Raw genomic sequence first — 27,213 nt, 5'->3', positions numbered from 1 at the left:
AGGTGCTTTCAAATCTTTTTTCGATTTATATTCCCAACAATTCTGTGGAACAGGAAGGATAAATATCATCCCTCAAACCCAAAACAAATCCAAACACACTTTCTTCCAGTTAGTATAAGAGATCTTCCCCAACTATTGTATCAGATAAATAAGCTCCTGAATTTAATCCTTCCCGAATAAGGCACCTAACAGAGTTTTGAAGGGAATTTTTCTGTTACTGGCTTTCTTTTCTAACTTTTATAGTACCTTTATAAGTGAGAACTCTGAAGCTCAGAGAAGTTAAGGACACATAACTGCAGAATGGGCTATTGAGAACTAGAACTAAATCTCTCGACTTCTAAATCACGAGCTCCTTCTATCAGCCATGCCATCTCCTTCTCAGGTCAGAGTATAAAAATTATTGAAAGCCAAAAGTCAGAATAGTTCTACTGGGCCAGGCAATGCATGTAGTCAAGAAGCCAGGGTCTAGGCCCAACTCATTCCTGATAGAAATGCATCATAACTGTGACTTTTCCATTCCGTTACTATAGGAATCTTCAAACAGATCACAGTGATATGGGAATTAACCTTAGCTATTGCCTAAAATAGCAGCAGCATGTATATGCCACTATTCAAAAGAATAACCCTTGAAGGACTAACATTTCCAGACCAATATATACAAACCGATGTTGTTTTAAGAGATAATAATATGCCTTATGATATCCTCTGACACAGGTTCTTTCTATATTCCAGAGAAGACCTCAACAAGTATGTAAATGCCTATGTGATGTACAACGACCATCATTTTGATTAAGAAATGAATTTCTTTTTAAACATCACAACTATGTGAGGCTGTCTTGCCTCTCCTCTCTATACCCTCCCTCCTACCCCAACTATTACTGCATTACTTACCTATAGGCCTGTCCCAGACTTTTATATGCATCAATAAAATCTACTTTCTGCTTCAAAGCTTCTTTGAAGGATTCAATAGCTTCCTGTAAAAAGTATGGACAAAATTATTTCATTTGCACAACTGTTAATTTTAAAATTGAGTTTCACTTAACTCACTAAAGAACTTATATTTTACACGTGGTGTCTGAGTGATCTTTTTTTTAAATAGGAGGACTTGCAAAAAAAGAGATAGAAAGTACAACAAACTATGAGTCAGAAGGACTTAATTTCAATAGTAAACAAATGCATCACCATGAATAATAACAGAGCCTTAAGTTTCTCCCTTTCAAAATGAGAAAACAGCTTCTCACTATCTATTTCATTAGGCCTTTGACTACTGATGATATCGTCTTCATATTAATATAATTTCATTAATTAATAAAGGCCCTGTGGAACAAAAGTGAGCCTAATAGCTATGTGAAATCATTAAAATGATAGTAATTAGTAGCATTTAAAATTGAACCAACAAAAGAAACAAAAAAGCAAGCCCATCTTGAAACTGTTTATAAAATAAGCAAAAAGGCTCCTAGATTGGCTATCTGAAGGATTCCCATGATTGACAAAGAAAAAGAAACAACAAAACAGAAATCTTAACGTCGGGGGCATTTGGGGCAGGGCTTCTGCCAGCACAGCTGCAGGTGTGCGGCTGGGGAGAGAGAATGCTGTGCAGGCAGCATGCTGGAGGGAGGGGCCCAGAGGATACACAGTGACTTGGCTGCTGTGGAACTCTCTCTGTGAAAACTGTTAAGAAAATGTGCCTTTCTGTTTCAGAATCAACATCCTGGGCTTAAACCGGTATCGAATGTACTTTACCATTATGTCTTGATTATTTACTGTAACAAAAAATTATGAAGACATTTCACACATTTCCCAAGGAAAAGACGTATTTTACTTAACAGCTAGAAAGTATCATGATCTCAAATAGTTTTAATGAGAAAGACTAAAACTTCTGTGATAGATCATTTCACAGCTGATTAGATAATTCACGGCAGAAAACTACTAAAGATGTCCTATGCCTTGCACATGGTAGGCACTCAATAAATATTTAATGATTTGGTAGGTACACAAAATAGTTTTGCAAAAGCAGTAGAATCCTAATTCTTTTCAAAAGTCATTCATTCCCGTTTCTTGATTTTCCCTCGGGGGAGGGAGGAGGGCAAGAGAGGCTGGCTTTCTAACTCCTCCAAGGTGCCCATGGGGACAACCCGCTTACTAAGGTATCCAACTGACTATCTACTGTTTGGTAGAAAGATGAGAATGCATACATTTTAACATTTAAGAAATGTTATAGACCGCTCTTAATCAGGCTTCCTGCTGTGCACAGTCTTGATCTTTTAGGATTTTTATGACAGTATTTTTAATTCAACAAACATGTATTGAGCGCCTACTATGTGCCGGGGCAGTGTGAGGTACAGGGGACACAAAGACGAGCAAGTCATTATCTCTGTCCTCTAAGAACTCAGACTAGTTAGAAAGCCAACTGTTTAACCAGGTCATTAGAATGTAAACTAAGAGCTACAATAGAGATATAAGTAAAAGTCTCTGGGAATAAAGAGAAAGAAACAACTCACTGAGCCTGAGGATACCAGAACAGGCTTTACAGAGGTGAAAACTGAGCTAGGTCTTGGAGAATGAGCAGGAATTTGATAAAGAAAGAGGGCATCTTGGACAGTGGCACAGAGTGCTCGGAACTGGTGGGAAACGTGGAGTGGCAGGAGTGCAAGGTGCACGGGTGGGAGTCAGGGAGAGGGAAAAGATGGGGGACCAAGCTAGTGTGGTGCGCTTGGGCCAGAGAGGGAAGGTTCTCTGCCATGCTCCGCAGTCTGGGCATTGCCCTGCAAGCAGTGAGGACCCAGGGGCCGTAAGGAGGTGCGTGACCTCACAAAATTTACTCTTTAGAGATGATTACCACTAGCAACAACAGAGAAGACAGACTAGAGAGGGGAGAAAATGGCGCCCAATCAGCAGGTGGCTGCAGCAGTCCAGGCAAGAGATAATGAAAGCTCAAACTGAGACAGTGTCTCTGAGGAGAGAGAAGGGTCAAATTCAGGAGACATTTTTAAAGGCAAACTGAGACAGAGCTTGGGGGCTGTTTGGGTATGGGGGATGAGGAGGAAGAGCAAGTAGAAAGCTTTTAAGCTGAAGAGCCTGGGTGGAGGGCGAGAGCATTAACTAACACAAGGAAGTATAGTAGGAAGGACAGCTGCAGGGTCGGGGTCAGGGTGGGGGGTGGGAGGAGGTCATGAGTCCAGTTGGGGCGTGTTAAGTCTGGAGTGTTTGTGGACGTCTAGTGGAGATGCCCAGAGGACATCTGCTGCCCACTGCACTTACAGCATGCTTGGACGCCACAGTTCTTCAAAGTCTGATTTCTCTTCAGCTTTTAAGAGTCTTTGGTTTCAGGGTTCCTGTCTAATCACTGCACAGCTCTCTACCTCATTCTGCCAAAGAGGGGACATAGCAGAATCAAGATTTTAAGCCATTGGGAACAAAGAAACTACGTTCAAATGAATCAATCTCTAAGCATATGAACTGGCTCTGAATTCATTTGCACAGCGAATGCAATCACCATCACTTTAATCACCATCTTCCTTACTAGTCGGTGGGAAGCCATCACTCTGGGGCTGTTCATTACAACTAAGACAACAATCTCAGGTAACTCTCAGTGTAAAGGCTGATAAAAATATGTGCTCAGAACATACAATTTTTGAAATATCCTTACAACATAGATAAAACAGACAGAATTCAACACAAAAGCTTTTGCTGTTTTTTCCCTAGGAAAATCCAAAATGTCTGATATATCTACTGAATTGACAGCTGTGAAACTTGGCATGTAATACTGCCTAATATATTTCTAATGTATTATATCATAAAGTAAATAAGGAATTACCCACTTAATTAATTTCTAAATTGCTGTTGACCTGGAGAGACCACCTTTAGGATGTGAAGATAGCTCAAACTCATTGGTCCATTTAATGCTTTGTCTCTACAGTTAACAAGAGAAATAGAGATATCTAAACTAAGTTCATTAATTTAATTAAGGCATTTCACCACTGACTCAGTTTTCCAATCTGTGTAACTGGGACACCCTCGGCTCCTTCTATACTTCACGGGGATGCCGGTGGGATGAATGAGACAATACGTAAACACTCTGACCTCCTCGGACAGCAGATCTATAAAAATGCAAAGAAAAAGTTCCCATCTATTACACACATTGATGCTGTGTTTATGAACATGGTGAAAAGGAGAAAGGACCAAACAATTTCGTAAGATTGGTTCACTGAGGGGCATCTAATGCTCAGAGGATGAAAGCACTGTTTCTAGATTCTCATCATGTAGATTGGGAATAAACCGAACTGAATTTTAATCCTTGTCCAATTTGTAGTTGATGTCTCTGTTACAGCTCTTTTCTGAAAAATTCTCATTCTTAAATAACACAAAGAGCCCTGCCCACATTCCTAAACCTGGCTCATAGTTAAAAATGAAATCATTTGTTTGCATTTGTTTACTTTAAGAAACATTTTTAACCTCTTAATACTAATAGCTGGTATTTTTTTGTGTATCAAATCTTTTCCTCTTCCATGAGATAGTCAAGGGATAGACTTTGAATATAGTATTGTGACTTTGCATTTTTTTATTTTAGGTGACCAAGAGAAGATGACAGGAATAGAGGGCAGATGCAGATATGAAATAAACTGGAAAAGTCCATCTGGCAACTGCTCAAAGCACATTTAAAATAAATGCTCTCAAAGCCTATTGCTGCCCATATGAATCCTGGGGGAAGAGAGAAAGCATCCTTATTAGGACTACCCTTCACAAACTTGCAAAAAGGATATGAGGTGTGTGAGATAAAATTTGCCAGTCCTTTTTGGTTTGGTGTTTAGTGGATGGGAGTTATTTTCTTAGAGTCTATGAAACTTAGATTAAATTTTCACATGTAAAATACTCTGTAATAATTAACACCTGATTCATATTCACAGCTTGTAAAGTACTTTTCACACACATTATTTTATTTAATTCTCACAATAACTTTAAGAGGCAGAGAGTAGAATCATTTCTACCCGACAGATGTGGAAGGAGAAGCTGAAAGAGTTTAAGTAATTTGTCCAGTGGTACGTAATAAAATTCTGAGCGAGAGCTCAAACCAAGGCCTTCCAACTGCAAATTCAATGCTCTGTGCTTGAAACTCATTTATTGTGCTAATACTTACTGAGCACCTACTATGTGACAGGCACTGTCCGTAACACTGAGGATTTACAACACGCAGCCTTGTTAAAGGTAGATCTCTCCCCACCCTCCAAATGTGTATGTGTGTGTGATCCTCAGAACTGTTTTCACCAGTAAAACGCATGTTCTTTCTGCCAGAGGACCTTCCCTGCCACAGGCTATTGAAATTCTTCACAGCTTTCAAAGTTCAGGTTAAGTACAACCTTCTCTGAAGACTCTCCTGACTTCCAGGTCAGAAAGAAGTGTTTTTCACCTATACAGGCTGACTGTATCTGGCTCTTGGGCCAGCCTGTCTTCAGTTGGGCAGTTCTGATGCGTCCTGTACTAGAGGGTCTACCCAGTACCACGCCTTAGGCACTGAGGAGGCCAAGGAGAGACCCAGAGCTCCACTCTCAGCTGGGTTTCTGGCCCCTCACTCTTGGCCTAAGATAAGCCTGCTGTACAACAGGTTCTCAACACGTGCTCAGAGAATGTAGAATCAAGGGCAGGAGGAAGGGACAGGCTGCAGGTGACATTTCTACCCCACACTTTGAGTCAGTTTGGACAATGGCTTTCCTGTTTCCCTCAACTGCCCCTCCCAACGGCAGTCTTCAAGGGACAGTAATATGATCAACCGCAGCAATGTCTTCCAGACTGCTCCTGTAGCCTCCGGAGGAGCCAGGACAAGTCCCCCACTGCCCCGCCGTCGTCTGACCTGGAACGCTACCAGTGTCTCCTCATCAGTCTCTCTTTCCCTGACCTCCTCAGCCACCATCATGTCAGAATCCACTTCCCAAATGATAGATTTGGTCTCAACTCTATATTTTCCCCCAAATCTAGATTTTACAGCTCCTCTGGGCCTGAAAATTAAAGTCAAAATGCTTAGCATAGTACTCCAGACATTTTTAGGACCTCCCCTCAACCAACTTTCCAGCCCCATTTCCCTTACACTCAAACGCAACTATTTGCTGCTCCATGAACTAGCCGTATTTCTATGTTTCTACGTCATCACTCATGCTTTCGTCTCTGCCTAAAGGGCCTTCTTCCCCCACCTAATCCTACCCCCCCTTCAAGGTCCAGGACAAAGTCCACTTGTTCTCTGGAACTTTCTCTAACTCCGTAGTTTAAATGAATCTTTCTTATCTCTGTTCCCAAAGCACTTTGTTTATATTACTTTCTTTTAGTTTAAATGAATCTTTCTTATCTCTGTTCCCAAAGCACTTTGTTTATATTACTTTCTTTAGCGTATTTGCCATATGATAAATTCTATGTGGAAAAAACCTTTGTAAACTGTACCCTTTGTAAGTGTCAAGTATTATTCTGCCTCTTACTAACCTTGACCTTCTCTCCTTCTGCACCTGCTTTCTAGTACCTACCAAATAGTAGGAGCTCAATAAATATGTTGATTCAAACTATTTTCTAAAATAAACCAATTAGGTGGACACTTGGGACACCATTTTAAGACATGCCAAACTAAATTCCACTAAATTCTTCCCACCCACAAAAGCAAAGCAGAATCATTATACGGTACACATATTGTACAACACTTTCACCTTCAAAAGTCCTCTGTGAAAGAAAGTTAAACCTTTGTATAGCATAGCTATAGGCTGGTTTTTGTTCAGTTCTAAGGACTGCTGAAAGTCTTCGTGGGCTGTTGCATAGTCCTACAAAAAGGAGAGTGGAAAAAATATAAAGTAGCATTCGTTAGACATTTGGACGTTTCCTACTTTTGACTGGTAGAGAAAAAAATCCCAATTCATTCTGTGCTCTTTTTGGGTTTGTATTAGTTGAATGCTTATACTCTTTGCTGAAATAGTTGATTTTCTTAGGAAACTGATGGGAAAAACTCACAAAGGTTTAATTTAAGCGTACTGTCTCAACTACAAAAAGAATATCATTTTAAATACTGTTAAAGTCATAATCTGTTAGAGAAACTTTACAAATTATTTTCTGGGACTAGCATTTTATTATACTGAATTCTTCTAAAATAATTGTGCCATAGACCAACCTTAAAATGTGCTATGCCGAGATTTTTTAAATTTTGCAATAGGTTTTTTTCTTTTGCAATAGAAAAAGGTTAAAATTACTGTAAGCCCACAAAAATAACTGTGGCAATCATAAATACCATTACAATGATAAAAGATAATCTTGTTGGATTTGGGTCACTTACATAGTGACCCATAGTGACATGTGGGAAGCCAGGTTATTTTGGGTTATGGCTCTTGGGTTGTGATACCCCCCAAAATTCAAACTGTACCTCTAAGTTTAATAATATTCACATTGATAACATGCTCACCTGCTTCCCTGTGCTGGCATTTGCAAGAAAGCTTGAAACATAATCTATGAACCAAATTTCTCTTCCTGTTTCTCCCTCTTTCTCTTTTTCTCCTAGTCCAGAATTAGTTACTGCTGACAGCTCAAGCAAGAAAATGTGTTCTTGGTACTTAATATTTCCCCACCAGGTTCAACTTCAGCTAACAAAAAAGGTTTTATCACTGTCTTGTATCACAAACATATTATTATACAGCCCCAACCCAAATCTATCAAAGAGTGGCTTCCTGAAGTAGAAGGAAAGTGAAATCTTTACCCTCATGAAAGGAAATGTTTCAAGGCAGCGATAACTCACCTCTGATATGAAGTACAGGGTCCCCCTGTGTCTGTACAGCCGTGCTGAGGGCTGAAGTTGGATAGCTTTAGTGAGATCATTCACTGCTTCATTAATTCGTCCCAGAGGGGAAAGAATCTATAAACCCAAAAATGTAATTAGGGAAGAAAAATTCCAACGATCAACCCTAAAACTGCCAACGCTTTTGACTTTTCAATTCCACTTCACCACATTCCACTTACAATAGAGTACTCTCTCGGCAGACTGGAATCCTTGACCCCACGTACTATGCACTGAGGTTCAAAGTCAACAAGCTGAGGGGCCACTATCTTCATCCAGCCAAGGGGAAGGCTGATAAACTATGACTGCAGCAATTGCTGTGTCATTGTTTCACATTCTGGGTTATAAGAGATGTTGCTTCTCTTGAAATGTGACCATTTTTTCCTCAACCTATTAATTATCTTTCAAAACAAAATCTGGCGTGTCAAAATTAATCTGAAAGGTGACTTTGAACCATTAAAAGAGAGAAATTGTTGGACACAGATCAGAGTCCTCTATGGTCTTTAGCTGTGTCCTCTGTGGTCATAAGTGCTGAATGACAGTTTCTAAGATTCCAGGTGTTCTGCAAGCCCTTTTGTGTTAACAACTCTCTACTCATCAGTCATGATCTGGAAAGCAGGAGAAAAGACATTTGCAAGCCTGTATGGAAAGCTCTTTTGATCCAGCGATCAGCTATGTTCAGGCAACAACGGCAATACAGAAGACAGTTCAGAATGCAAAAGTACACAAAAAAGACGTAAAAAATCCAAAATGGGTATCACTATTCGTGCAGTCAAGCGTAAGCATTTTATCCTTAAATTAGGGTTAATTTTGTTCTTATAATATAGGTCATTTCCATCAAGTTTTACTAACTGGATTCCTACTCTGCAGGAACTTAAAACCAGCAAAAGTGAATGGGTTCAGGCAGGCACATAACCAGTGGCAAGAATCACAACTCAGAAAGAGGAAAGAAATGGAATACACGCCTGAGAATTCAAAGAGCATAATGGTCTGGGGTTTTGGAAGAAAAAACATGCCTACCTAGTTTATTAACCCCTAGGTACATAACTGAATTATCACCTTCCAGCACAGCAATCAATATGCATAATAATAGGCTGAGTAACTAAAAAAGGTTAAATTATGTTCATTCAATATAGACTATTTCAGAAAGTATGATATGAAAGTGACAGATTTCTCATAAAATAATTTCTGACATATATAAATGGTATGCTATCATTCAGCTGGAAAAATCACTACGTAGTGACATTATTGCTCAGTAATGCCAGATAAAAGGAGTATTACCACATATTTCTAAGATAATTGAAAAGTACTTTTTGACTACCAATATCATTTTTGGGTACACAATTAGCTTTTTATTAGATATACAAATTTTTTAGAGCTGCTAAATAAGTCTTCTAAGTACACAATTAAATTCATGCTTTATCATAACATTTTAACATCACATCAGAGTTATGGAGGGAGAAAGCATCAGCACCCCGTCGCTGGAGGAGACGATCACCAAATTAGCCGCCTAATGCTCACACCAACCAGACTCTCAGCAGCAAGGGATAAATTACAGTCACTTACCCCTTGGGGTTACAATCCAAAATAGACAAGAGACGATGAATTATATCATTAATTGAGAAGAATTTTATTCAGAAAGTCAAATCCCCAATAAAAAATAAAATTCACTTTAAGAAACTGAACTACAACTCGACACTATTAATTTTGAGGACAAAAATATCACAAATACAGTTTTTAAATTACCAAAACAGTTGGGGGGGAGTCATTTTTTCCTTTAGTTCAACTATGAAATCCCACCAGATCAGAGGATGAAAAGTTAAGTTTTATTCAGACTGAATACATTAATATAAATTCTGAAGCATTTAACATGGCTAAATGCGCAGTAAAATAAATACAACATGAAACCTGGATAGTTTACTCTTATTTCATGAAAATGATAAAATGAACACACTTCATTTAAAAATATGAAAAACAGTGACTTCGCACACGCTTTTTCTTTGATCTGAACCTCCTTCCCCACCTTGTCCCCCAAGACATGGGATCTGATCGGCTCTATCATCACCTCTTAAAGTGAGGCCTCCACAAACACTCTGAACATCCCTCCCTTCGCCAAGTTCTCCCAGAACTCCAGCAGGCCCTGCCTTTCTGTTCCTGAACAAGCACCTCCTCTTAGTGTCTACCGTCACAAGTATTACCTGGTATTTTCACCACACGTTACCTCTCTGTCTCCCCCTCAAGTCAAAAGTTCCTTCAAGGCCTGGTTATAGTCACCCTTACCTGATCTATGTGTCTAGGTATATAGGTACACCCCTTATGAATTATATATAACCATGAACGCACACATACCCACATATACACATACACTTCTAAAGGCTATAGATTTTATTTGGACCATACTGTCATATTGTTTTGCTAAAGTATGTCATATACACAGTAAACAACAAGTGTGATTTATTTTTCAATGAACATTTATAGTACTAGTATACATCATAACTACATATTTTAATACTAAATATTACTATTAAATGTTACATCAGGAGTATCACTTGCCCCATAGTTTTCTAGTAATTTCAACCATGTTAAAGGCATTAAGTATCTATGGAGGAAAACACAATAGCTATGAGGGAGCTCTAAAATTTACAAGTAATAAAATAATAGGAAAAAAAAAAATCTCAGATTCAACTAATCCAATAATGACAGAGGGAAAAAGAAAACCACACTCACTTCTGCTCGCTGCTCAAATACCTCTGGACGATCTGGTTCCAAGGTAATTACTCGGCTCAGTTCAAACAGAGCAAGATCAGCATTCTTAATGTCCTTGAAAAGGTATTAGCTTAGTATGAGATATACTGTTACTCAAAACCAGGTTGAATAGATTTTCTGAAAAAACTAATAATTTAGTGATGATATAACTACTTATTTAGAAACAAATATGAACTTAGCTTCTGTACAAGACATCTGCCAAGTTAAATAAGTTATATCACAATTATTTAACTCACTCAAGTCTATCTACCCATGAATAGCACCTTGGATCTGGCTACCTATCACAAATTCCACAGACGGTAGGATATTTTCTAAATTTAACCTATTTAAGCACTGAATCACCAAATTTCAAGGGATGACTATGTAGATAGCAGCATGTGAAATGATGCTGACCAGTGGTGATGTAGGAACAGAAAGGGGCCAAGTCAGTGTCAATCAAAACCCCTAAGCCTATACACCTACACCTTAAGAAGTCTAGGTAAGTTCTCCTTAAAATTTGCATGTTACTTTTAGATTAAAAATACATGAGCACGTTACTTTTACATTAAAAATGTATTAAAGATACAAGCAAATTTCATGTCAAGATATAAAATTAAAAGAGATGAGAGTTAGGAAGCAGCAGCTTATCTCTGACGTTTACTAAGACAACTTCAGTCATTTACTGACGCTCTGAGTAGCTACGGTTTTTTATTGATGCTCTGAATGTAACACTGTTTCCTTCCTAAACACCTCTTTCATTCCCAAATCTGAGTTCATTCTCAGTCCTCTATGTCTCAGAAGTATACAAATATTATATAAAATTTCTCCAATAGGCCAGCACCCGATTGGCAAAGATACAAAAGTGATATTTCTCCCTCAAAGCATAATTTCATTCGAATATTTTTAACATACAATAAGACAATACATATAATGTTCTAGACTGAAAATGTGGAGATGTGAATCTTAGACTATTTCATTATTTACTATATAACCTCTAGAAAGTCTTTATTTTATACCATGGTGCCTTTGAGCAAAATATACTTATTACAACCTCTCCCTGCATTCCTCAGAGAAATAAGGGGGAAAAGGCTATAAAGACAAACCTATCTGGAGAAAGCATAATATGTGATAACAAGTAAAAATAAATTTTACAAAAAACACTTTTGTTCTTTTATTTGGCCTTTAAAAATTGTGACAAGAACTCAAACTCTGAGTCCTACTGCACTATTGATGCATAATCTCCATTTTTTCAATGAATATTTCTTGGGAATTCAGTCATGGTTTTGTACTTTTCTTAATCTATGTCTAGTTCACCAAAAATAAGGTTTAGGCTGGCAGGGGCTGTCCTTCTGGAGTAGAAAGTATGGCAAAACTGACTTCGGGAGACTTGGGTAAAAATTCCCGGTCCACCACTCCCTAGCCATTTGATCTGGAGTACATCCTCTATTGCCATTTCCTTGTTTGTGAACTGGAACGACACTACTGCAAGTCCCATCAGAGCTCAGTGAACAGAGAGCGGCTCTCTCGGAACCCTGGTCCGTGTCAGGTCATGTAGGCACTATGGCAAGCGTAGCTATTCCATACTCACATGTAGTCCCTTCTTTCCATAGGCTATCCCTCGGCCATAAATTGCACTAACCAGATCAGGCTCCTCCTAGTCAGACCAAAACAGAAACACGTCAAAAACTATAAACAAAAAAAAAAAAATCAGTTTCTGCTTAAAGCACGTTAATGCCACAAAAGAGAGCTCTACTTCTTTATGCTGTCACCACTCAGACGTCAATACGCGGTCCCCAACCAGAAAAGTCTGTATTCTTAAACTCATTTGAATGAGACACGTAATAAGAGCTTTGCATTTAAAAAAAAAAAGAGAGAGAACCAATATTACTGAGCTCTGTGATAGTTTCTTTCACATAGTCATCTTATTTAAAATGTAATCCTCTCAACAAGTCTATGATTGGCAGCATTGTCATCACGTCTTACAGAGAAAACGGAGGCTCCGAGAAGTAAACAGATATGAGTAAAGGATTGGATAACGTCTCTTCCTAGTTTGTCTCCTTTCAAAGTCATGAAATAATCTGAAAAGGAAAGAATCTCTCAGTGCCAACACAATGAGGCACAAGAAAAGAGTTGGCTCCACAAACTGTTGGGGATTAATACAGTACTTTACATTGATGGTTCAGAATTAAAAACCAGACCCCTTCTGCAACCTGCTCTCAGATGGACTGGATGAAACACTTCTCAGGCCCAAGGACAGCATCTGCTGCCCCTGCCATTGCTCCCTCACATAGGTCAGTGGGTATGAACTGTCCTATTTGCCGAGTGAAATGCTTCTCATCTTCACTTAGCCTTTGCAATTTTCACGTCTCCTCTCTTTCTCTATACATTTAAGAAGAGTAAACAGCCTCTGGCTGTAAGGTCCTGCATGAAACTCTTGAGACTGCTTCAGAATTTAACAACTGTACCATAGGAGGCACTTTATAGACCAATCTATTGTTCAGCTTCAAGTCTGAGATAGGGTGTCTGCTAGTATTGCAAAAAAAAGAACAAATCAACTTCAACGCTGAGTAAATGGGAAAAACAAAGGAGAGGATGCCATGCATTGAACAAAAAAGGTTACTTTAAATAGAATAAGGTGCATCTCCATCAAGTGGCAGACTGGTGTATCATGGATCAGAACCCAGCCAGCAGACTGGCCTCGTGGTGTATGAAAACTGCAAAAATTGAAGTAAACAATTACAGATTTCTAGATTCTCTTGGAAAATCAAAAGATCCAACAAAGATAGGCCTACATTTTGGCATTCTCACATGACAAAAAAATAACTAGAGCTAAGTCCCGGCTGCCTTTAGATGAGGGGTGTGTATTCACCACAAGCCCACCCATCACCTCCACACTACATCAATTCACTTTTATTTAAATTGCTCCTTTAAGTCACCTCCCCGGCTCCTGTATAGTTTTGGATTTGTGATTTATAACTTATATGTACCTGGCACGAAAGGCTGTCCACGCTATTTGCTAAGTGGAGAAAAACACAAGTTACAGAACTACAGAGGAACGGTGGTCACTTCTTATAAATAATTCCTACATGTAATTGTGTGGGTCAGTATGTGCAAAGGAAAAAGCTCTCCAAAATACTAACATTAGTTATCTCTGAGGAGTGAGATTAGTAGATATGTTCCCATTCTACTTACACAGTTATATTCCTTTTAATTGCTTAAAACAAACATGTATACATTTATAATCAGAAAAAAGATGCTTTAATATATATTATAGAAAACAGAAAATTTTATTACAAATAAAAATATTTATTTAAATAAACAAATAGGAAATTGATTACAAATTAAAGAAAATTTAGAAAAGGAAGGAAACCACAAAAAACAAAGTAAAGGACAGCCTACAATGCTGCCATCTAGAAATAACACTTTAAACATGTAAATATCCTTCCTGGCTTAAAGAAAGGCAGAGCAAATCGTTTAGAGGCAGAGGGATACAGGTACAGAGGGAGAGGAGGAGCAGGAAAAACAGTTACCCACTGGAGGATTAAAGTAAGACTGTCTTCATGTTTTTCTACAGCAATAATACCTGCCAGAAGATACAACAGTCACCAGAACAGCACCTCAGCCACACTGGGGGTGGGGGTGAAACCCACATAGCTCAGCCCTGTGGTGACATTTTCCAGGGAGAGGAAAACCTACTCTCAGATTTGTAACATCTCAAGATATACCATTCAAGAAGCTTTTCTCCTAAAACTGAGAAAAATTTTATACCAGATGACCAAGAAGTGAATCAGAAAAAGGTAGATTTAAATAAATAGTTATTCCACTGATGACTGGCATCTCCATACATCCTGTGATGAGGGCCAGCCACTCGGGGAGTCACCTCCATCTCCCCAGCCAACACATCTACTCACGAAACCCTGGCAGTTTCACCTCCTGAACATACCTGGTGTCTCTCCCTCCCGATCAGCTCCTGCCCCATCTGAAGCCTTCCTCTCTCACTTAGGCTACTGCAGTTGCCTTAACCATCTTCCTGCTTCCTCCCATCTGGCCTCCAGACCCACACTATGAGATATCTATCTAACACTAGAGTCCGATCATGTCACTCTCCTGGCTGAAATTATTCATGGGCTCCTGAAAACCTACAACAGCAACATGCAAGCATTTTTTAAATCTAACCCACAGTAAGAAATACATTCTACATTGTAACCCAGTACACACACACACATACACACGTATATAACATACACATACACACACATATCAGTAAAAAAGTTTCACTAAGTCATACCTAGCCTTACCATGCACAATGTAATCTGATATTTTCTAGTCTAACGTATTTCATTTTTTAAGAAGTACTAGTCTTGACTCGCCAACTAATTTCAGGCCCTACTAAAGGGTAGCAACTCACAATTTGAAAAACAATGAGGTAACATCTAAATGCTTTTGTACAAAATACAGATCATTTTCCTGCCTTACCGTTCAGCCTCATCTCCTTCCACTCTCCCACTCAAAATTCATATTCTAGACAAGAGCACTAATAGTTGCCTAGATACAACATGCTCTCCCAAGCTCAGTGTACTGGCAAATGCTATTCCATCTGCCTGAAAAACCCACCCGTTGCCTCTGTGCCCAAGAAAGTGCTTTCTATCCTTTATGTCTCAGCTCAAACACTACCTCTTTCCTGACTCCTTCCAGACTTCCCTGGAAAATAAATATGCTCCTTCTCCTCTGTTCCAACTATATGTTGTACAGACGTCAGTCATGCATTCAACAAATATTTACTCAGGGCCAGCTATTAGCCATGTCCGATTCTATGTGCTAGGAATACCATAGTAAGCAAAAACCAACACAGAAAGCAAAAGATTCTTGCCATCTTGGAGCACAGCCAAAGAATCACAAATATAAATATAAAGTTACATCTTCACTAAGTGCTAGAGTAGTAAATGGTTCTTTTAGAAAATGCATAAAGATCTAAACAAGGTTAAGAAGGGTTCCCTAAGGAAGAGATACCTGGGCTGAGATCTGTAGGGGGTGGGGGAATCCCAGAGTGGCTGGTCCAGGCAGAGGGAGCAGACTGTGCAAAGGCCCCGAGGGAAGCAGGGAACACGGCATCTGTTCCAAGATGAGGCTGGAGAGGTAGGAAGGGACCTTATTAAGGATTTTATCTTAACCTAAAAGCAACAGCAAAGGATGTGTGTTTAAGGTGCAAGTGTATGTAATAGTGTGCGCATGTGCAGAGTGTGAGGCGATGAGCCAGGAAACAATGGCCGCATCAATCATCTGGCAGATGAGAGCAGCTTGGTAGTGGTTTGGACAGAGCCAGGAGATGGATGCAGGAGATACTTAAGAGGTACACAGGGGCCAGCCCGGTGGCGCAGTGGTTAAGTTCACACATTCTGCTTCTCGGCAGCCCGGGGTTCGCTGGTTCAGATCCCGGGTGCGGACATGGCACCGCTTGGCACACCATGCTGTGGTAGGCATCCCACACATAAAGTAGAGGAAGATGGGCACAGATGTTAGCTTAGGGCCAGGCTTCCTCAGCAAAAAGAGGAGGACTGGCAGTAGTTAGCTCAGGGCTAATTTTCCTCACACACACACAAAAAAGAAGTATACAGACAGAGTTGGTGATGAAGTAAGTAGCACACAGATGTGTGGAGCATGTGGACTCATGCAACCCAGTGGAGGTGGTGCTGTTCCCAGAGCTGGGCAGCACTGGACTATGACCAGAGATTCTTCTTCAGTTGTGGGTGGGGTATGTGAAGGGATCAGGGGAGAGAATGTAGTTGATCTGGAACCTTTGAACTGAAGATGCCTTTCAGACATCTTAGCAGATATTCTTCCATTAAAGTAATTCTCTTATTACATTATTTTGCATTTGCAAGTCTGTCACCACACTGCAATACAATATCCTTGAGGGTATGTCTTTCCATCTTTGGATTTGTGGCACCTAGCACAGTGCCTGGCACATGGTAAGTCTTCACACATGGCAGTTAGTATTTAGCAACAGACACTGGCCATATGTTAGGCAGCTAAGAACATCTCAATGAGTATTAAACGCATTCAGATCAAAGTCAGCTCTGCCTGGCCTGTTCTCCTCATAGCGGAAGCAAGCAGGACAACACAGCTAGAAGTCACGGCATGCAGCCGATGGGGGAAAAAGGCCAGATCCAGGGTTCAATGAGACAAAGCTGTATGACGTGTGCCATGGGAATGGCTTCTGCTGGGCCACCAGCTATGGCAGTTGTAACGTTTTTACAGCGATTAAAAACTTTAAACCTTTAAAAAATACCCATTGAAAAGTCTGCAATAGTTGAAATATCTGAACACTAACAACTTCCTGAAATCAGTCGTCATTGTTTTGGTCCCAGGATTTGACGTGTGGCCCCCACTGGCACAGTGCTGCAGTGGCCCCATATGTAGTCCTCCCCCTCTCCCTGAATCACCCCCAGGGTCCAATCATGACCACAGCAGTGACCTACTTTCAGTACTGCCAATGACAGATAAAATAATACAGCTGTAGGGGCCGGCCCAGGGGTGCAGTGGTTGAGTTTGCGTGCTCCACTTTGGCAGAGACCTGGGGTTCACAGTTTTGGAACCCTGGTGCGGACCTAGCGGCACTCATCAAGCCATGCTGCGGCGGCATCCCAAGTAAAATAGGGGAAGATTGGCACAGATGTCAGCTCAGCGACAACCTTCCTCATACACACAAAATAATAATAATAACAATAATAATAATAACAATAAAGCTGTATCAATCAAAGAAGGAATAAATTCTATTATTCAATTTAGGAACCCTTAATACTAGACTGTAAGTATGATAACCACCAATAATTATACATCCTTCCACACTGTTGGAAAAAAATTTTAAAAAGAAAGAGTAAATTGAATGGAGAAAACCTAAATAGAGATGCACACAATATTTAGGTTTTCTCTATTCAATTTACACTTTTTTAAACAATTTTTTTCCAACAGCACAGAAGGATATATAATTACAGTCATGCATCACTTAATGACGGAATCCTCCCTGACAAATGCATCATTAGGTGATTGTGTTGTGTGAACATCACAGAGTGCACTTACACAAACCTAGATGGTACAGCCTACTGCACACCTACGCCATATGGTACTGATCTTATGGGACTACCGTCGTGTGTGCGGTCCATTGTTGACGGAAATGTTATGTGGCGCATGACTGTATTGTGGTTACTATAGTTATAGTCTAGTATTAGGGATTGCTATATTTAAATAACAGATTTTATTACTTTTTTGATTGATTTTTTAATTATTTTATCTATCATTGGCTTTGGAGGTTAGCAGTAGGTCAAAACTTTCTTTATGAAATGTCATAATGAATTATTTTTTCAAATAAAAACTAATGTTTACTTCTAAAAACAAATTGGGTTCAGAATATCAATTTTTCAAAGTATTTTCAAAGTAATATGTATATTTTAAAAAGTTTTCAGAATTTTCAATGAATTAAATGAAAACTATTTCAATCTTCCAGCATTACTTGCTTTTTGCAAATGCAAAATCATGGAATAATAAGATAGTTACCTTACTGGAGTTATGTCCACTTAGATGTATCAATTTTCAAAAAACTCAATTTTTTAAAATCCATAAAGTTCTAATTTATTATCCTCACTATATTACTTATATGGTGACTTTAAATTTTGCAAATATTTATTTTTCCACCACAAGGCTGGCCTTTTCATTAAAACTCAAAAGTCACTAGATCAAAGACAAACCAATAAGTCAAAAAAGGCACTACACAGCAATGTAACGAGGATGAAGTTTTGCCTAAGTGGCAGACACACACATTTACATAAAGGATATTTACAAAGATCATATGCAGAGGACTGTGTTAAATTTCGTCTGCTAATATAAAATAAGAAACAAATTCTTTTATGAATTCAGTTCCACCAGAATCAGATCAGAATTAGATGAGCTCAAGGTCACACAGTTATTAGCAAAGGCCTATTGCCTCATAAAATTGTTACAGCAGTTACGTTACCCAGCCCTGCATGGGAAACAAAGAAGCACAAAGAAATCAGGAAATGGCTCCACTTTTCAAGAATTCTATCATCGATGCACAGACACATATGGAAGTAACATAAGGGCACTGATGTAGAGACAACACTAATGCATAAGCTTTTAAAACCAGGAGTTTTCAGTGAAGACTGAGAGCTCTATTAAGCCTTGAAATTACGCTCAGTTCGAAACCCTGATGCTCGAGGAACACTGTTTTCCTTTATAGATGTACCAAATAAACCATATTTGTATAAATATTCAAATGAACACTTTGAAACAACAAAGATTATGGAAATATCTCAAGTTTGTTCCTAGATAGCACGGCTTAGACAACAGGAAGGTATAAAAGCTTTACATCAAAAGGTCATTCTGGAATTTAAATAGCCATCGTGCACAGATACAAATTTCTCATTAAATGATCCCATAAAAATGGGGAATCTAATAAAATCCAAGCCCCCATGCTCCCACTTGTTCTCAGCTTTCTACGAATGGAATCAGATTCCACGCTCTGTCGCTTCATACTGGAGTTCATGGCTGTCTAAGAGAAAAGTTCTGTCAAGAGTTAGTGAACTCAAAAAACCTGAGAAGTTTGTATGTGAACAGTTATCATTGCAGATTTGTTAAAGGGGATTTACTGGCTTAAAAAGACAGAGTTTTTGCATATGTGCAAGGTCCTGCAAGGAAGAGGTGAGCGTCTATTAGCACGTACTGAAAAAACAACTCTCCAGTGATATTTAGTTCAGCCCTAACTTGAAGAGTGAAAGGCAGTTGAGTGGCATCCGTGCTACGGTGGTGAAGACGCGCCTCACCGCTACTCTGAAATACTGGAGACAAGAAAGGACTGTCGGGATAAAAATCAAGTTCATTACTGCAAGACGAATTACCTCTGCGTTTGCCAGTAAAAGAATAGGAAGCGCAGTTAGACTTAAAGAACAATCATACTTTTAAAATACAATTTAGAGACTGATTTATGCAAATTCTGACTCACAGTGAGAAAAAGAGTTTTGGTCAAGTGGGGAACAAGTAATAACTATTCTTTGCTACCACCTACTTGTACCGTTTCTTGATGAGACTGGCTATCAAGAATTTGAAGAAATTAATGAAAAGCTCTTAAATAGGGATTGTCTGCATCAATTTCAAACATACAGCCTAATACGGAAAAGTTTTGTCCAGAAAAGCAGGATCAAGTTTCTCATTAAAATTTTTGAAGAGAATTTTAGCATTTAATATCAAATCATTGTATTTACCATTGGCATAGCACATAAAGAAAACGCGACACATTTTCACCAAGCTCTAGCTAGCTGGATGCCTCTAAATTTGCTCCTGTTGACTCCAGTGTGCCATGCAAATATGACTTTCCATGTGTGTCATGATGGAGGAAAGGCTGGGAAGCACCAAAACAAAGGGTAAGAAGAGGGAAATTTCCAAGAAAAGCACCTGCAGGAAAGCCGAAGGCACTCTAGTTCCTATACAAACGTGTTATAAATGATCACCCGATTCTTTTCTTCTGTGGGCCAGCAGCGTTCGAACTTTCTGCTGCTCCCCTTCCTCCATTCCTGCCCCACCCTCAGGAGCTTGAACCAACAGAAAAGCATCCAACGTTATAACTCACACATTCTCAAAGAAAAACTTCCCAGCTGACAGCAATCTATTATATTGCAGATTTCAATATATTTCGATATATTAATATTAAATCTCATAAAATTCAACATACAAATATCTTTTCTTGGCACAAAGTGAAATTCTTATCTACTTTCTGAAAGCAATTGCAAGAGAAATATGTTTTACAACAATAAACGGACAACACAAGGGATATTATAGAGCCATTAAAATCATAAGATTGTAGAGAAATATTGAAAGTAAAAAATTAAGTAAAAAAGTAATACAAAATAATACATATATTCAGATTATAAAACACAAATGCATACTTGAAAAGGTCATAAACAAAAAACTTAAATAATGGTAGTGGCAGAATTAGGAAACTTTTTTGTTATTTAAAGTTTTTTTTAATACTGTTATATTGCCTTCAACTACAATGGTAATAATATTTTTCAGAAAGTTGAATGCGTTGATAACACATGTGCAAGCTCGTATTGTTTTCTGCTATTGGTTACCATAAATCAACTGAGATTTGCTCCTATAAATGCATCAAAACCTCCCTTCCAAACCAGGGTCAAGTGTTAACTGTCACAGTGGCTGCTTACCTTTTTAAATATCGCAATGCTAAACAGAAAGGCAATTTTTTAAAACTATTTATAATCTACCTTTCATACTTTAAACTCCACTGAAGAATCCTATTCCATATGACCACTCAAACTTACAGCTGCTTGGATCTAATGGTTTTAATAACTAAAAATAGCTCACTCATTTTTTTTTAAGAATGCAGATAGAATTATCAACATAATTAACCCTATGTTTAACAAGAGAAAACAGAGGCAAAGCAAAAATTTCAAAATTAATATTTTAAAATTAAGTCTACCTGCTGGACTGTAAACTCTGTGTTGGCTCTTACTGGATTAGCACAGGTGAATATGCCAGAATGGGGCTCTGAGTAGCTAAAATTTACTGAGCGCTTCCTAAGTGCCAGACACTGGGCACCAAGTACTTTATAGGATATTTCATTTAAACCTAAGAAGAATATTTTTGGAGACAGTTGTCGTTATCCCATAATCCAGGAGGTTATGGTACGCAGCAGAGTGGATTAGAACTTGGGTATCTCTGACCCTAAAGCCCATGTTTTCCTCACTGTATTCTACTGGACAGATGCATCAATAGTTGATAATGGTCAGGCATCTACAAGAATACAGTTAAATAACGATACGAGATATAAGGCCAACAATGCTAGGCTGTGCTACAGGTCTCCTTTGAAACTCTTAGACATGTATATCTAAGCATTTTAAACAAGATTTTAACACAGCCATCAATCAATAAAGTCCCAATACTTTCACTGAAGAGTCTCACAATTATACTTTAAGGTGAGAAACAAATCCATGAGTGGAACTTCAGTTGACCATGCAGATCAGCTCCTGCATAGAAAGTCAACATCTGGAATTCCAAGAATTTCCAGTGTCCACATCTCATGGGAGATATCATGGTAGAGGGGAAAGTGAACTGAAGCTAATGTTCGTCTTTTTTAAACTTCCATTACAGTCCCATCTCTGCCACCTGATGGTGGGGAGACTATCAAGCAAACTGCTTGACCTCTCTAGCTCCCATCTTCCCAGTTTAAAATAAAGTAATACTGCAAAGATTAAATGAGAGCATGTTATGAGGCCTGCACCAAGAAAGTGCTCAGTGAAGGCTGATTTCCTTTACTTTCCTGTATAATCTTAAAATCCATGTTTTACTGCGGCACTTTAGCTATGCATAAGTCCATATTTTGGTCATGACTATAAACTTGAAATTATATAATTAAGAAGAAAAATTACCTGAAGCATTGTTGAAAAATGTCTTATTGCTTCATCATAGAGACCACTGCCAATCAACACATAAGCAATAGCTATGAAACAAAAGACAAAAATATTAAAGGAAAGAATAAAGGATCTCAGACTGGAATCAATAGCTAAATGCTTTACTGAGTCTTAAAAGGCAGCTCCAAGGACTAGAAGCAGTTAAAGAAAACCTAGAAGTTAATAAGCTGTAATTGAATTCTTCTACCATTCAGCACTACTAATCAGTCTTCTAGGTCTATCTAGATTTAAATTATTAATGCCGTCTATAAAATATCTGTCTACAAGAAGTAATTATCTTTTTCTAAGCCAATCACTCACTTTCAAAAACCAGATAACTTTTATGATGTTTCTTATCTATATATCAAAAGAACTAGTAATAAGCCTGTAGAATAGCCACATAACTTGGCAATGTGATTTTACTGTCAAAGTTATGAGAAATACCCAAGTAGTATAAAAAAGCTGGATTCCTGAGGGTGCTGAATTTACTGCCAATTATTCAGTAAAAACAAAAACAGAGTCTCAAATTAATATATATTAATATAATGCTAACTGTAGATAATTCACACCATTGCAATGCGATGGTAGTCTTTTTCCTACCTCTTCTACTCAAAATATAGTCAAACCACTACTTAAACTATACACTAAAGATGAATAAATAGTTTTGGATCGAGCTGTTTAGGTAAGTGGTATTTTGAAATCAGAGGCACGACAATCTCTTAAAAACTGGCAATATTTTAACTCAACTTTTTCAACTGTCCAAAAAACATTAAATTTTAGTATTTTAGATTACATTTCCATCTATAATATTTGCCCTAACTCCCTAAATCCCCAAATGTCCCTGGAAAAATTGTACTGCATTCCTCACTCAACATAATACTATTTTGATCACATTTCTTTGCAGAAAAGCTTTATTATAACCCTCGAATTCTTGGATCTAATAGGTGTTCAAGGAGATGGGCAACAAAAACTTTAACTATCATTAAGAGCTTAAATTTCCTGACAAAAGTAGGAAAAACATTAAACGCAGTAGAAACATTAAATGCAAAAAGAGATTTAGAATATCTTTATAAATGACCTGAGAAAAGTAAAGTTCAATAACATTGAGCATCATAACAACATAAGAGCTTTTGGGGGCTTTCCTCAAAATAAAAAGAGGACTGTTTCTATCCTCATTTTTTTGAAAAGATAAATAAAGGTCAAATTTGTATTTAGAATAAGAAGAATGGATACTATTCAGATAATGAGATAACCAAAGACATCGCTGGTGGGGGCCAGCAGTATTAGTAATGAAAACAACAACAACAATAATAATAGTTACACATATAACACTCTTAATACATGCCAGGCAGAGTCCTAAACATTTACAGGCATTAACTCATTTACTCCTTAATTGCAGTGAGGTAGGTACAATTACGATCCCCATCTGCAGACAAAGAAATGAAGCATAAAGCAGTTAAACAAACTGTCCAAATACAACACACAGTGAGTGAGACAAAGGAACCAGGCTGCCTGGCTTGGGACCCACCGTCCTAACCAACATACTGCACTGAAATAAATCAAGGCTGCGCTGAAACTGCTGTGCACTGGGCTGGACTGCAAAATGGCTTGAATTCTTTGAGGATTAGATGAACATGGACTGAAACATAAACTTGTACTTTTTTGAATCAGGCAGATGATGATATATTGGAAAGCCAACATCTGGGCTTGGATTCTGGCTCCACCATTCACCAGTCATGTCATCATGGGGACCTCAGTCACATTACTCTCTGGGTCTTGCTTAACATGCCTGTAGAAAACTTTCTTAGACTCCTTTCAGATCTAAGCTTTTAGAATTCCCTATCTATCTTTCCATAATCAGTAAATATCTCTTGAATGAACAAATGAATAAGTGACCCATAAAAACAAATACAGTTTTAGGGAATAAATTTTGCACTTAGGAATATGTTTAAATTGTTGTCCATGGCAAGGCTGTTGAAATCCATTCAAATACAATCGAATGCAGCTCTCAAATCTTTCCACCAAAAATTAACACTTTTTGGGAAAAATCCAAAAGTATCCATAAAAAAAAATCCAAACTCTGCACAAATATAAATAATCACTAGGATCTAAATTTTGTTGTGGGAGTCCAAAGGCATAAAGAAAAAACTAGGGTAGCAGGAAATCTCACACATTGTTACTAACCAGCAATTCCACATCTCCCAGCAAAGTGTATGTTGACAGAAGTCATTCTTCCCAGAAAAAAATACTGTGCTACAAAGATCCTAAGCCAGCTCAGGGCCTATGGTACCCCAGGGTCCACTAGGATTAACTTAGAGCATAGAACAGATGTGGTACATATCAGGCCCCTAATCCATTACTTCATAAATGAATACGAGGCTGAACAGAATCCAAGGATTTCAGAAAAGATCAAATCTGATGTCTTAAAGGGTAATTAATTCTCAAAGCCTACTCAAAGAATATTACCAAAAAAGTGATTAATACTTTCAAAATAGTCACTACTCAACTATCTGCACTAACAGAGGAAAGGAGCCAATACAAGAAATGCTCAGTCTTAATATAAAATGTTTATGGCCGTGGAAAGGATAAAATGATTGTGCATAAATTAGAAACAATTTTCTGCAGATGCTGCGGGTCACCAGGCCCCACATGGGAACACACGCTTATGTGAAACCTGTCCAGCTGCGCTCTTCAGTCCTGTATTCAATTTCGTTTACTCCCTCAAGTGGGAGCTGATCAGGTTAATGAGGAAGACACACACACAGCATATCAGACACTGGGAAAACCATGGCATGAACAGACCAAACTGCATGACCCATTTGCAGATTTGAATGAACTCAACTTTTCTACAGACCCAACAATCACTGACTGGCCTCATGAGTAAAATTAACTTAAGCCTAGCTATTTTATATACAGAAGAGTAAAGTAGGTGTGATCTCTTCTGCTTTCACTTCTATAGTGTTCACAGTTGATGACAGCACACAACTAACTTTTAATGAATAACAGCTTATAAGAACTCATTACCATAACTATTAATTTCCATAGAAACATAGAGGCAAAACAGTGCTTACTGATCATTCCATCCAAATCTTTCATTTTACAGCCTATAACATAGGGACTCTTGCAAGGGTTGAATGCCCTGTCTAAGATCAAGCACTCGTGTTGGCAGAGCCATCTCTGTGTTCTTTCTCCCTCACCATCTTGCCTACCTATTCTGCATCTAATCATAAATTCTAGGCAAATGCCACAGGAACATCCCCTGATTCAAGTCTCACCTAACTCTTCATTCGTGCTGTCATTATCAGTAGCAAACGGGAATCTCTTTTGTTCTGCAATAGTCTTGGCCTGGCTCTGAAATAAAAACAAACAAACATACATTTTAGCTTGTCACAAATGAAGAGAAAACTTATAATGAAATCCGTATTTTAAAAAATTAAAGCTACGGTGTGTCCAGAGGAAGATCCAAGATGGCGGCGTGAGTAGTCTTCCTTGTCTCTCCCCCTTCGAATCTACAACTAACTGGACATTCATCGCTTAACAAAGGATATCCATATAGCATCTCAGGACGCCTGAGAGACCCACGCTGCTATACATCGGAAGGCAGACAGACTTCCCTCCGGGAGGAGATGGAGATAGGTGAAAACTCTCCGACCCCAACCCCAAACAGCCTAGTACCTGCAAGCAGCTTTCTTCCAGCAGACTCCCCCAGAACATCGACACACAACTAGGGCAGAAGGGAGGGCACACCAGAGGAGCGACGGTGGAAACAGGTGACCAGAGCCCTACCTAAGCCCCCCGCAATTACACCTAAGCCCAGAGGGAAGCTCCAGAGTTACACACCTGAGTCGGTGGGGAAAACCTCTACCCGCCATTAGCGGGGAGGCCCCGCCTAGCATCCACAACGCCAGGAGGCTCCCGGAGAGAATCCCAAATGGCGCGGCGGCCCGCCAGCTGCGGCTGCTGGCCCCACTGACTGCCGGGTGGGGCTCGGGACTACCGGAGATCTCCCGGGACAGGACTGGGGCTGGGTGGAGCTCCAGCGGCCGGCTCTGCGGCCTGGGAGGTGGGGGGGAAACTCCAGAGTTCCGCCTGGGCAGCAGGCAGAGTCTCTACCTGCCATTAGCGGAGAGGCCCCGCCCAGCATCCACAAAGCCGGGAGGCTCCCGTAGAGAATACCAAATGGGGCGGCAGCCCGCCAGCTGCCACCCGCCGGCCCCACTGACTTCCAGGTGGGGCTCGGGACTACCGGAGATCTCCCGGGAGAGGACTGGGGCTGGGTGGAGTTCCAGCAGCCAGCTCCATGGCCTGGGGGGGAAGCTCCGGAGTTCCGCCCAGGCAGCAGGCAAAGTCTCTGCCTGCCATTAGCGGAGAGGCCCTGCCCAGCATCCACAATGCCAGGAGGCACCCGTAGAGAATCCCAAACGGGGCGGTGGCCCGCCAGCTGCCACCGCTGGCCCCACTGACTGTGGCTATCGCGGCTTGGGGCTCAGGGCTAACGGAGATCTCCTGGGAGAGGACTGGGGCTGGGTGGAGCTCCAGTGGCCGGCTCCGCGGCCTGGGGGGGGATACTCCAGAGTTCTGCCCCAGCAGCAGGCAGAGGCTCTACCTGCCATTAGCAGAGAGGCCCCGCCCAGCATCCACAATGCCAGGAGGGTCCAGGAGAGGAGAATACCAGGCAGGGCAGCAGCCGGCCAGCTGCCACTGAACTCAAGGTCTCCGGCTATCCCCCAGACAGGGCAAGGGGCTCCCCGAGATCCTGGGGGAGAGGACTGGGGCTGGGTGGAGTTCCAGTGACCCGGCTCCGTAGCCCAGGGGGAAACCCTACAGTCTCACAGCAGCCTCAGCGAAAGCCTCTGCACAGCACTAGTAGAGAGCACCCGTCCGGCAACCACAAGGCTGGAAGACCCTGGGACAAAAGTAGCATAGCTAGGTGAGCTAACCACAGACTGCAGAAGATGCCCATAGCTCTGCTGTAACCCATAGTGGACAAGTGAGATTTTGTGGGCACTGACAGTGACGGAGCTGGAAATATAAGTGATCCTGCCCCTGGCTGCTGGAAAAGCCCATAACACCGCTGCAGACCCTAAGGAGGGAGCACGTCTAGGTGGTCTGCAACAGTAGGCAGCAGCAGCCTGAAGCCCCCCTGTGGCCCCCACAGCTGAAGAGGGAACCCACAGACCACTGTGACTACGA

At 39.9% G+C, this 27,213-nt stretch overlaps 1 protein-coding gene across 23 annotated transcripts in view; it reads right to left on the bottom strand.

The window, feature by feature from the left end:
• TTC13 (tetratricopeptide repeat domain 13) overlaps positions 1–27,213 on the bottom strand; it is a 79,619-nt gene that overhangs the window by 28,735 nt on the left and 23,671 nt on the right. For 7 of the 23 annotated variants that reach the window (XR_011525060.1, XR_011525004.1, XR_011525059.1 and 4 more), the window contains exons 3-9: positions 25,296–25,371; positions 22,000–22,070; positions 12,132–12,197; positions 10,526–10,618; positions 7,760–7,876; positions 6,687–6,797; positions 892–974 (exon numbers count right to left, since the gene is read on the bottom strand). Coding sequence is in view for 13 of the 23 variants with exons in the window: in XM_070568967.1 (XP_070425068.1) it covers positions 892–974; positions 6,687–6,797; positions 7,760–7,876; positions 10,526–10,618; positions 12,132–12,197; positions 22,000–22,070; positions 25,296–25,371 (617 nt within the window). In the remaining 10 variants the exon portion in view is untranslated. Of the gene's footprint in view, positions 1–891; positions 975–6,686; positions 6,798–7,759; positions 7,877–10,525; positions 10,619–12,131; positions 12,198–15,553; positions 15,672–21,999; positions 22,071–25,295; positions 25,372–27,213 lie in introns of all 23 variants that reach the window. The other 16 variants (XR_011525006.1, XM_070569005.1, XM_070569012.1 and 13 more) reach the window with 5 other exon arrangements.

The sequence above is a fragment of the Equus przewalskii genome, chromosome 1 (assembly GCF_037783145.1).
Source record: "Equus przewalskii isolate Varuska chromosome 1, EquPr2, whole genome shotgun sequence".
Lineage (NCBI taxonomy): Eukaryota > Metazoa > Chordata > Mammalia > Perissodactyla > Equidae > Equus > Equus przewalskii.
This window is presented reverse-complemented; position numbering and strand designations above follow the sequence as displayed.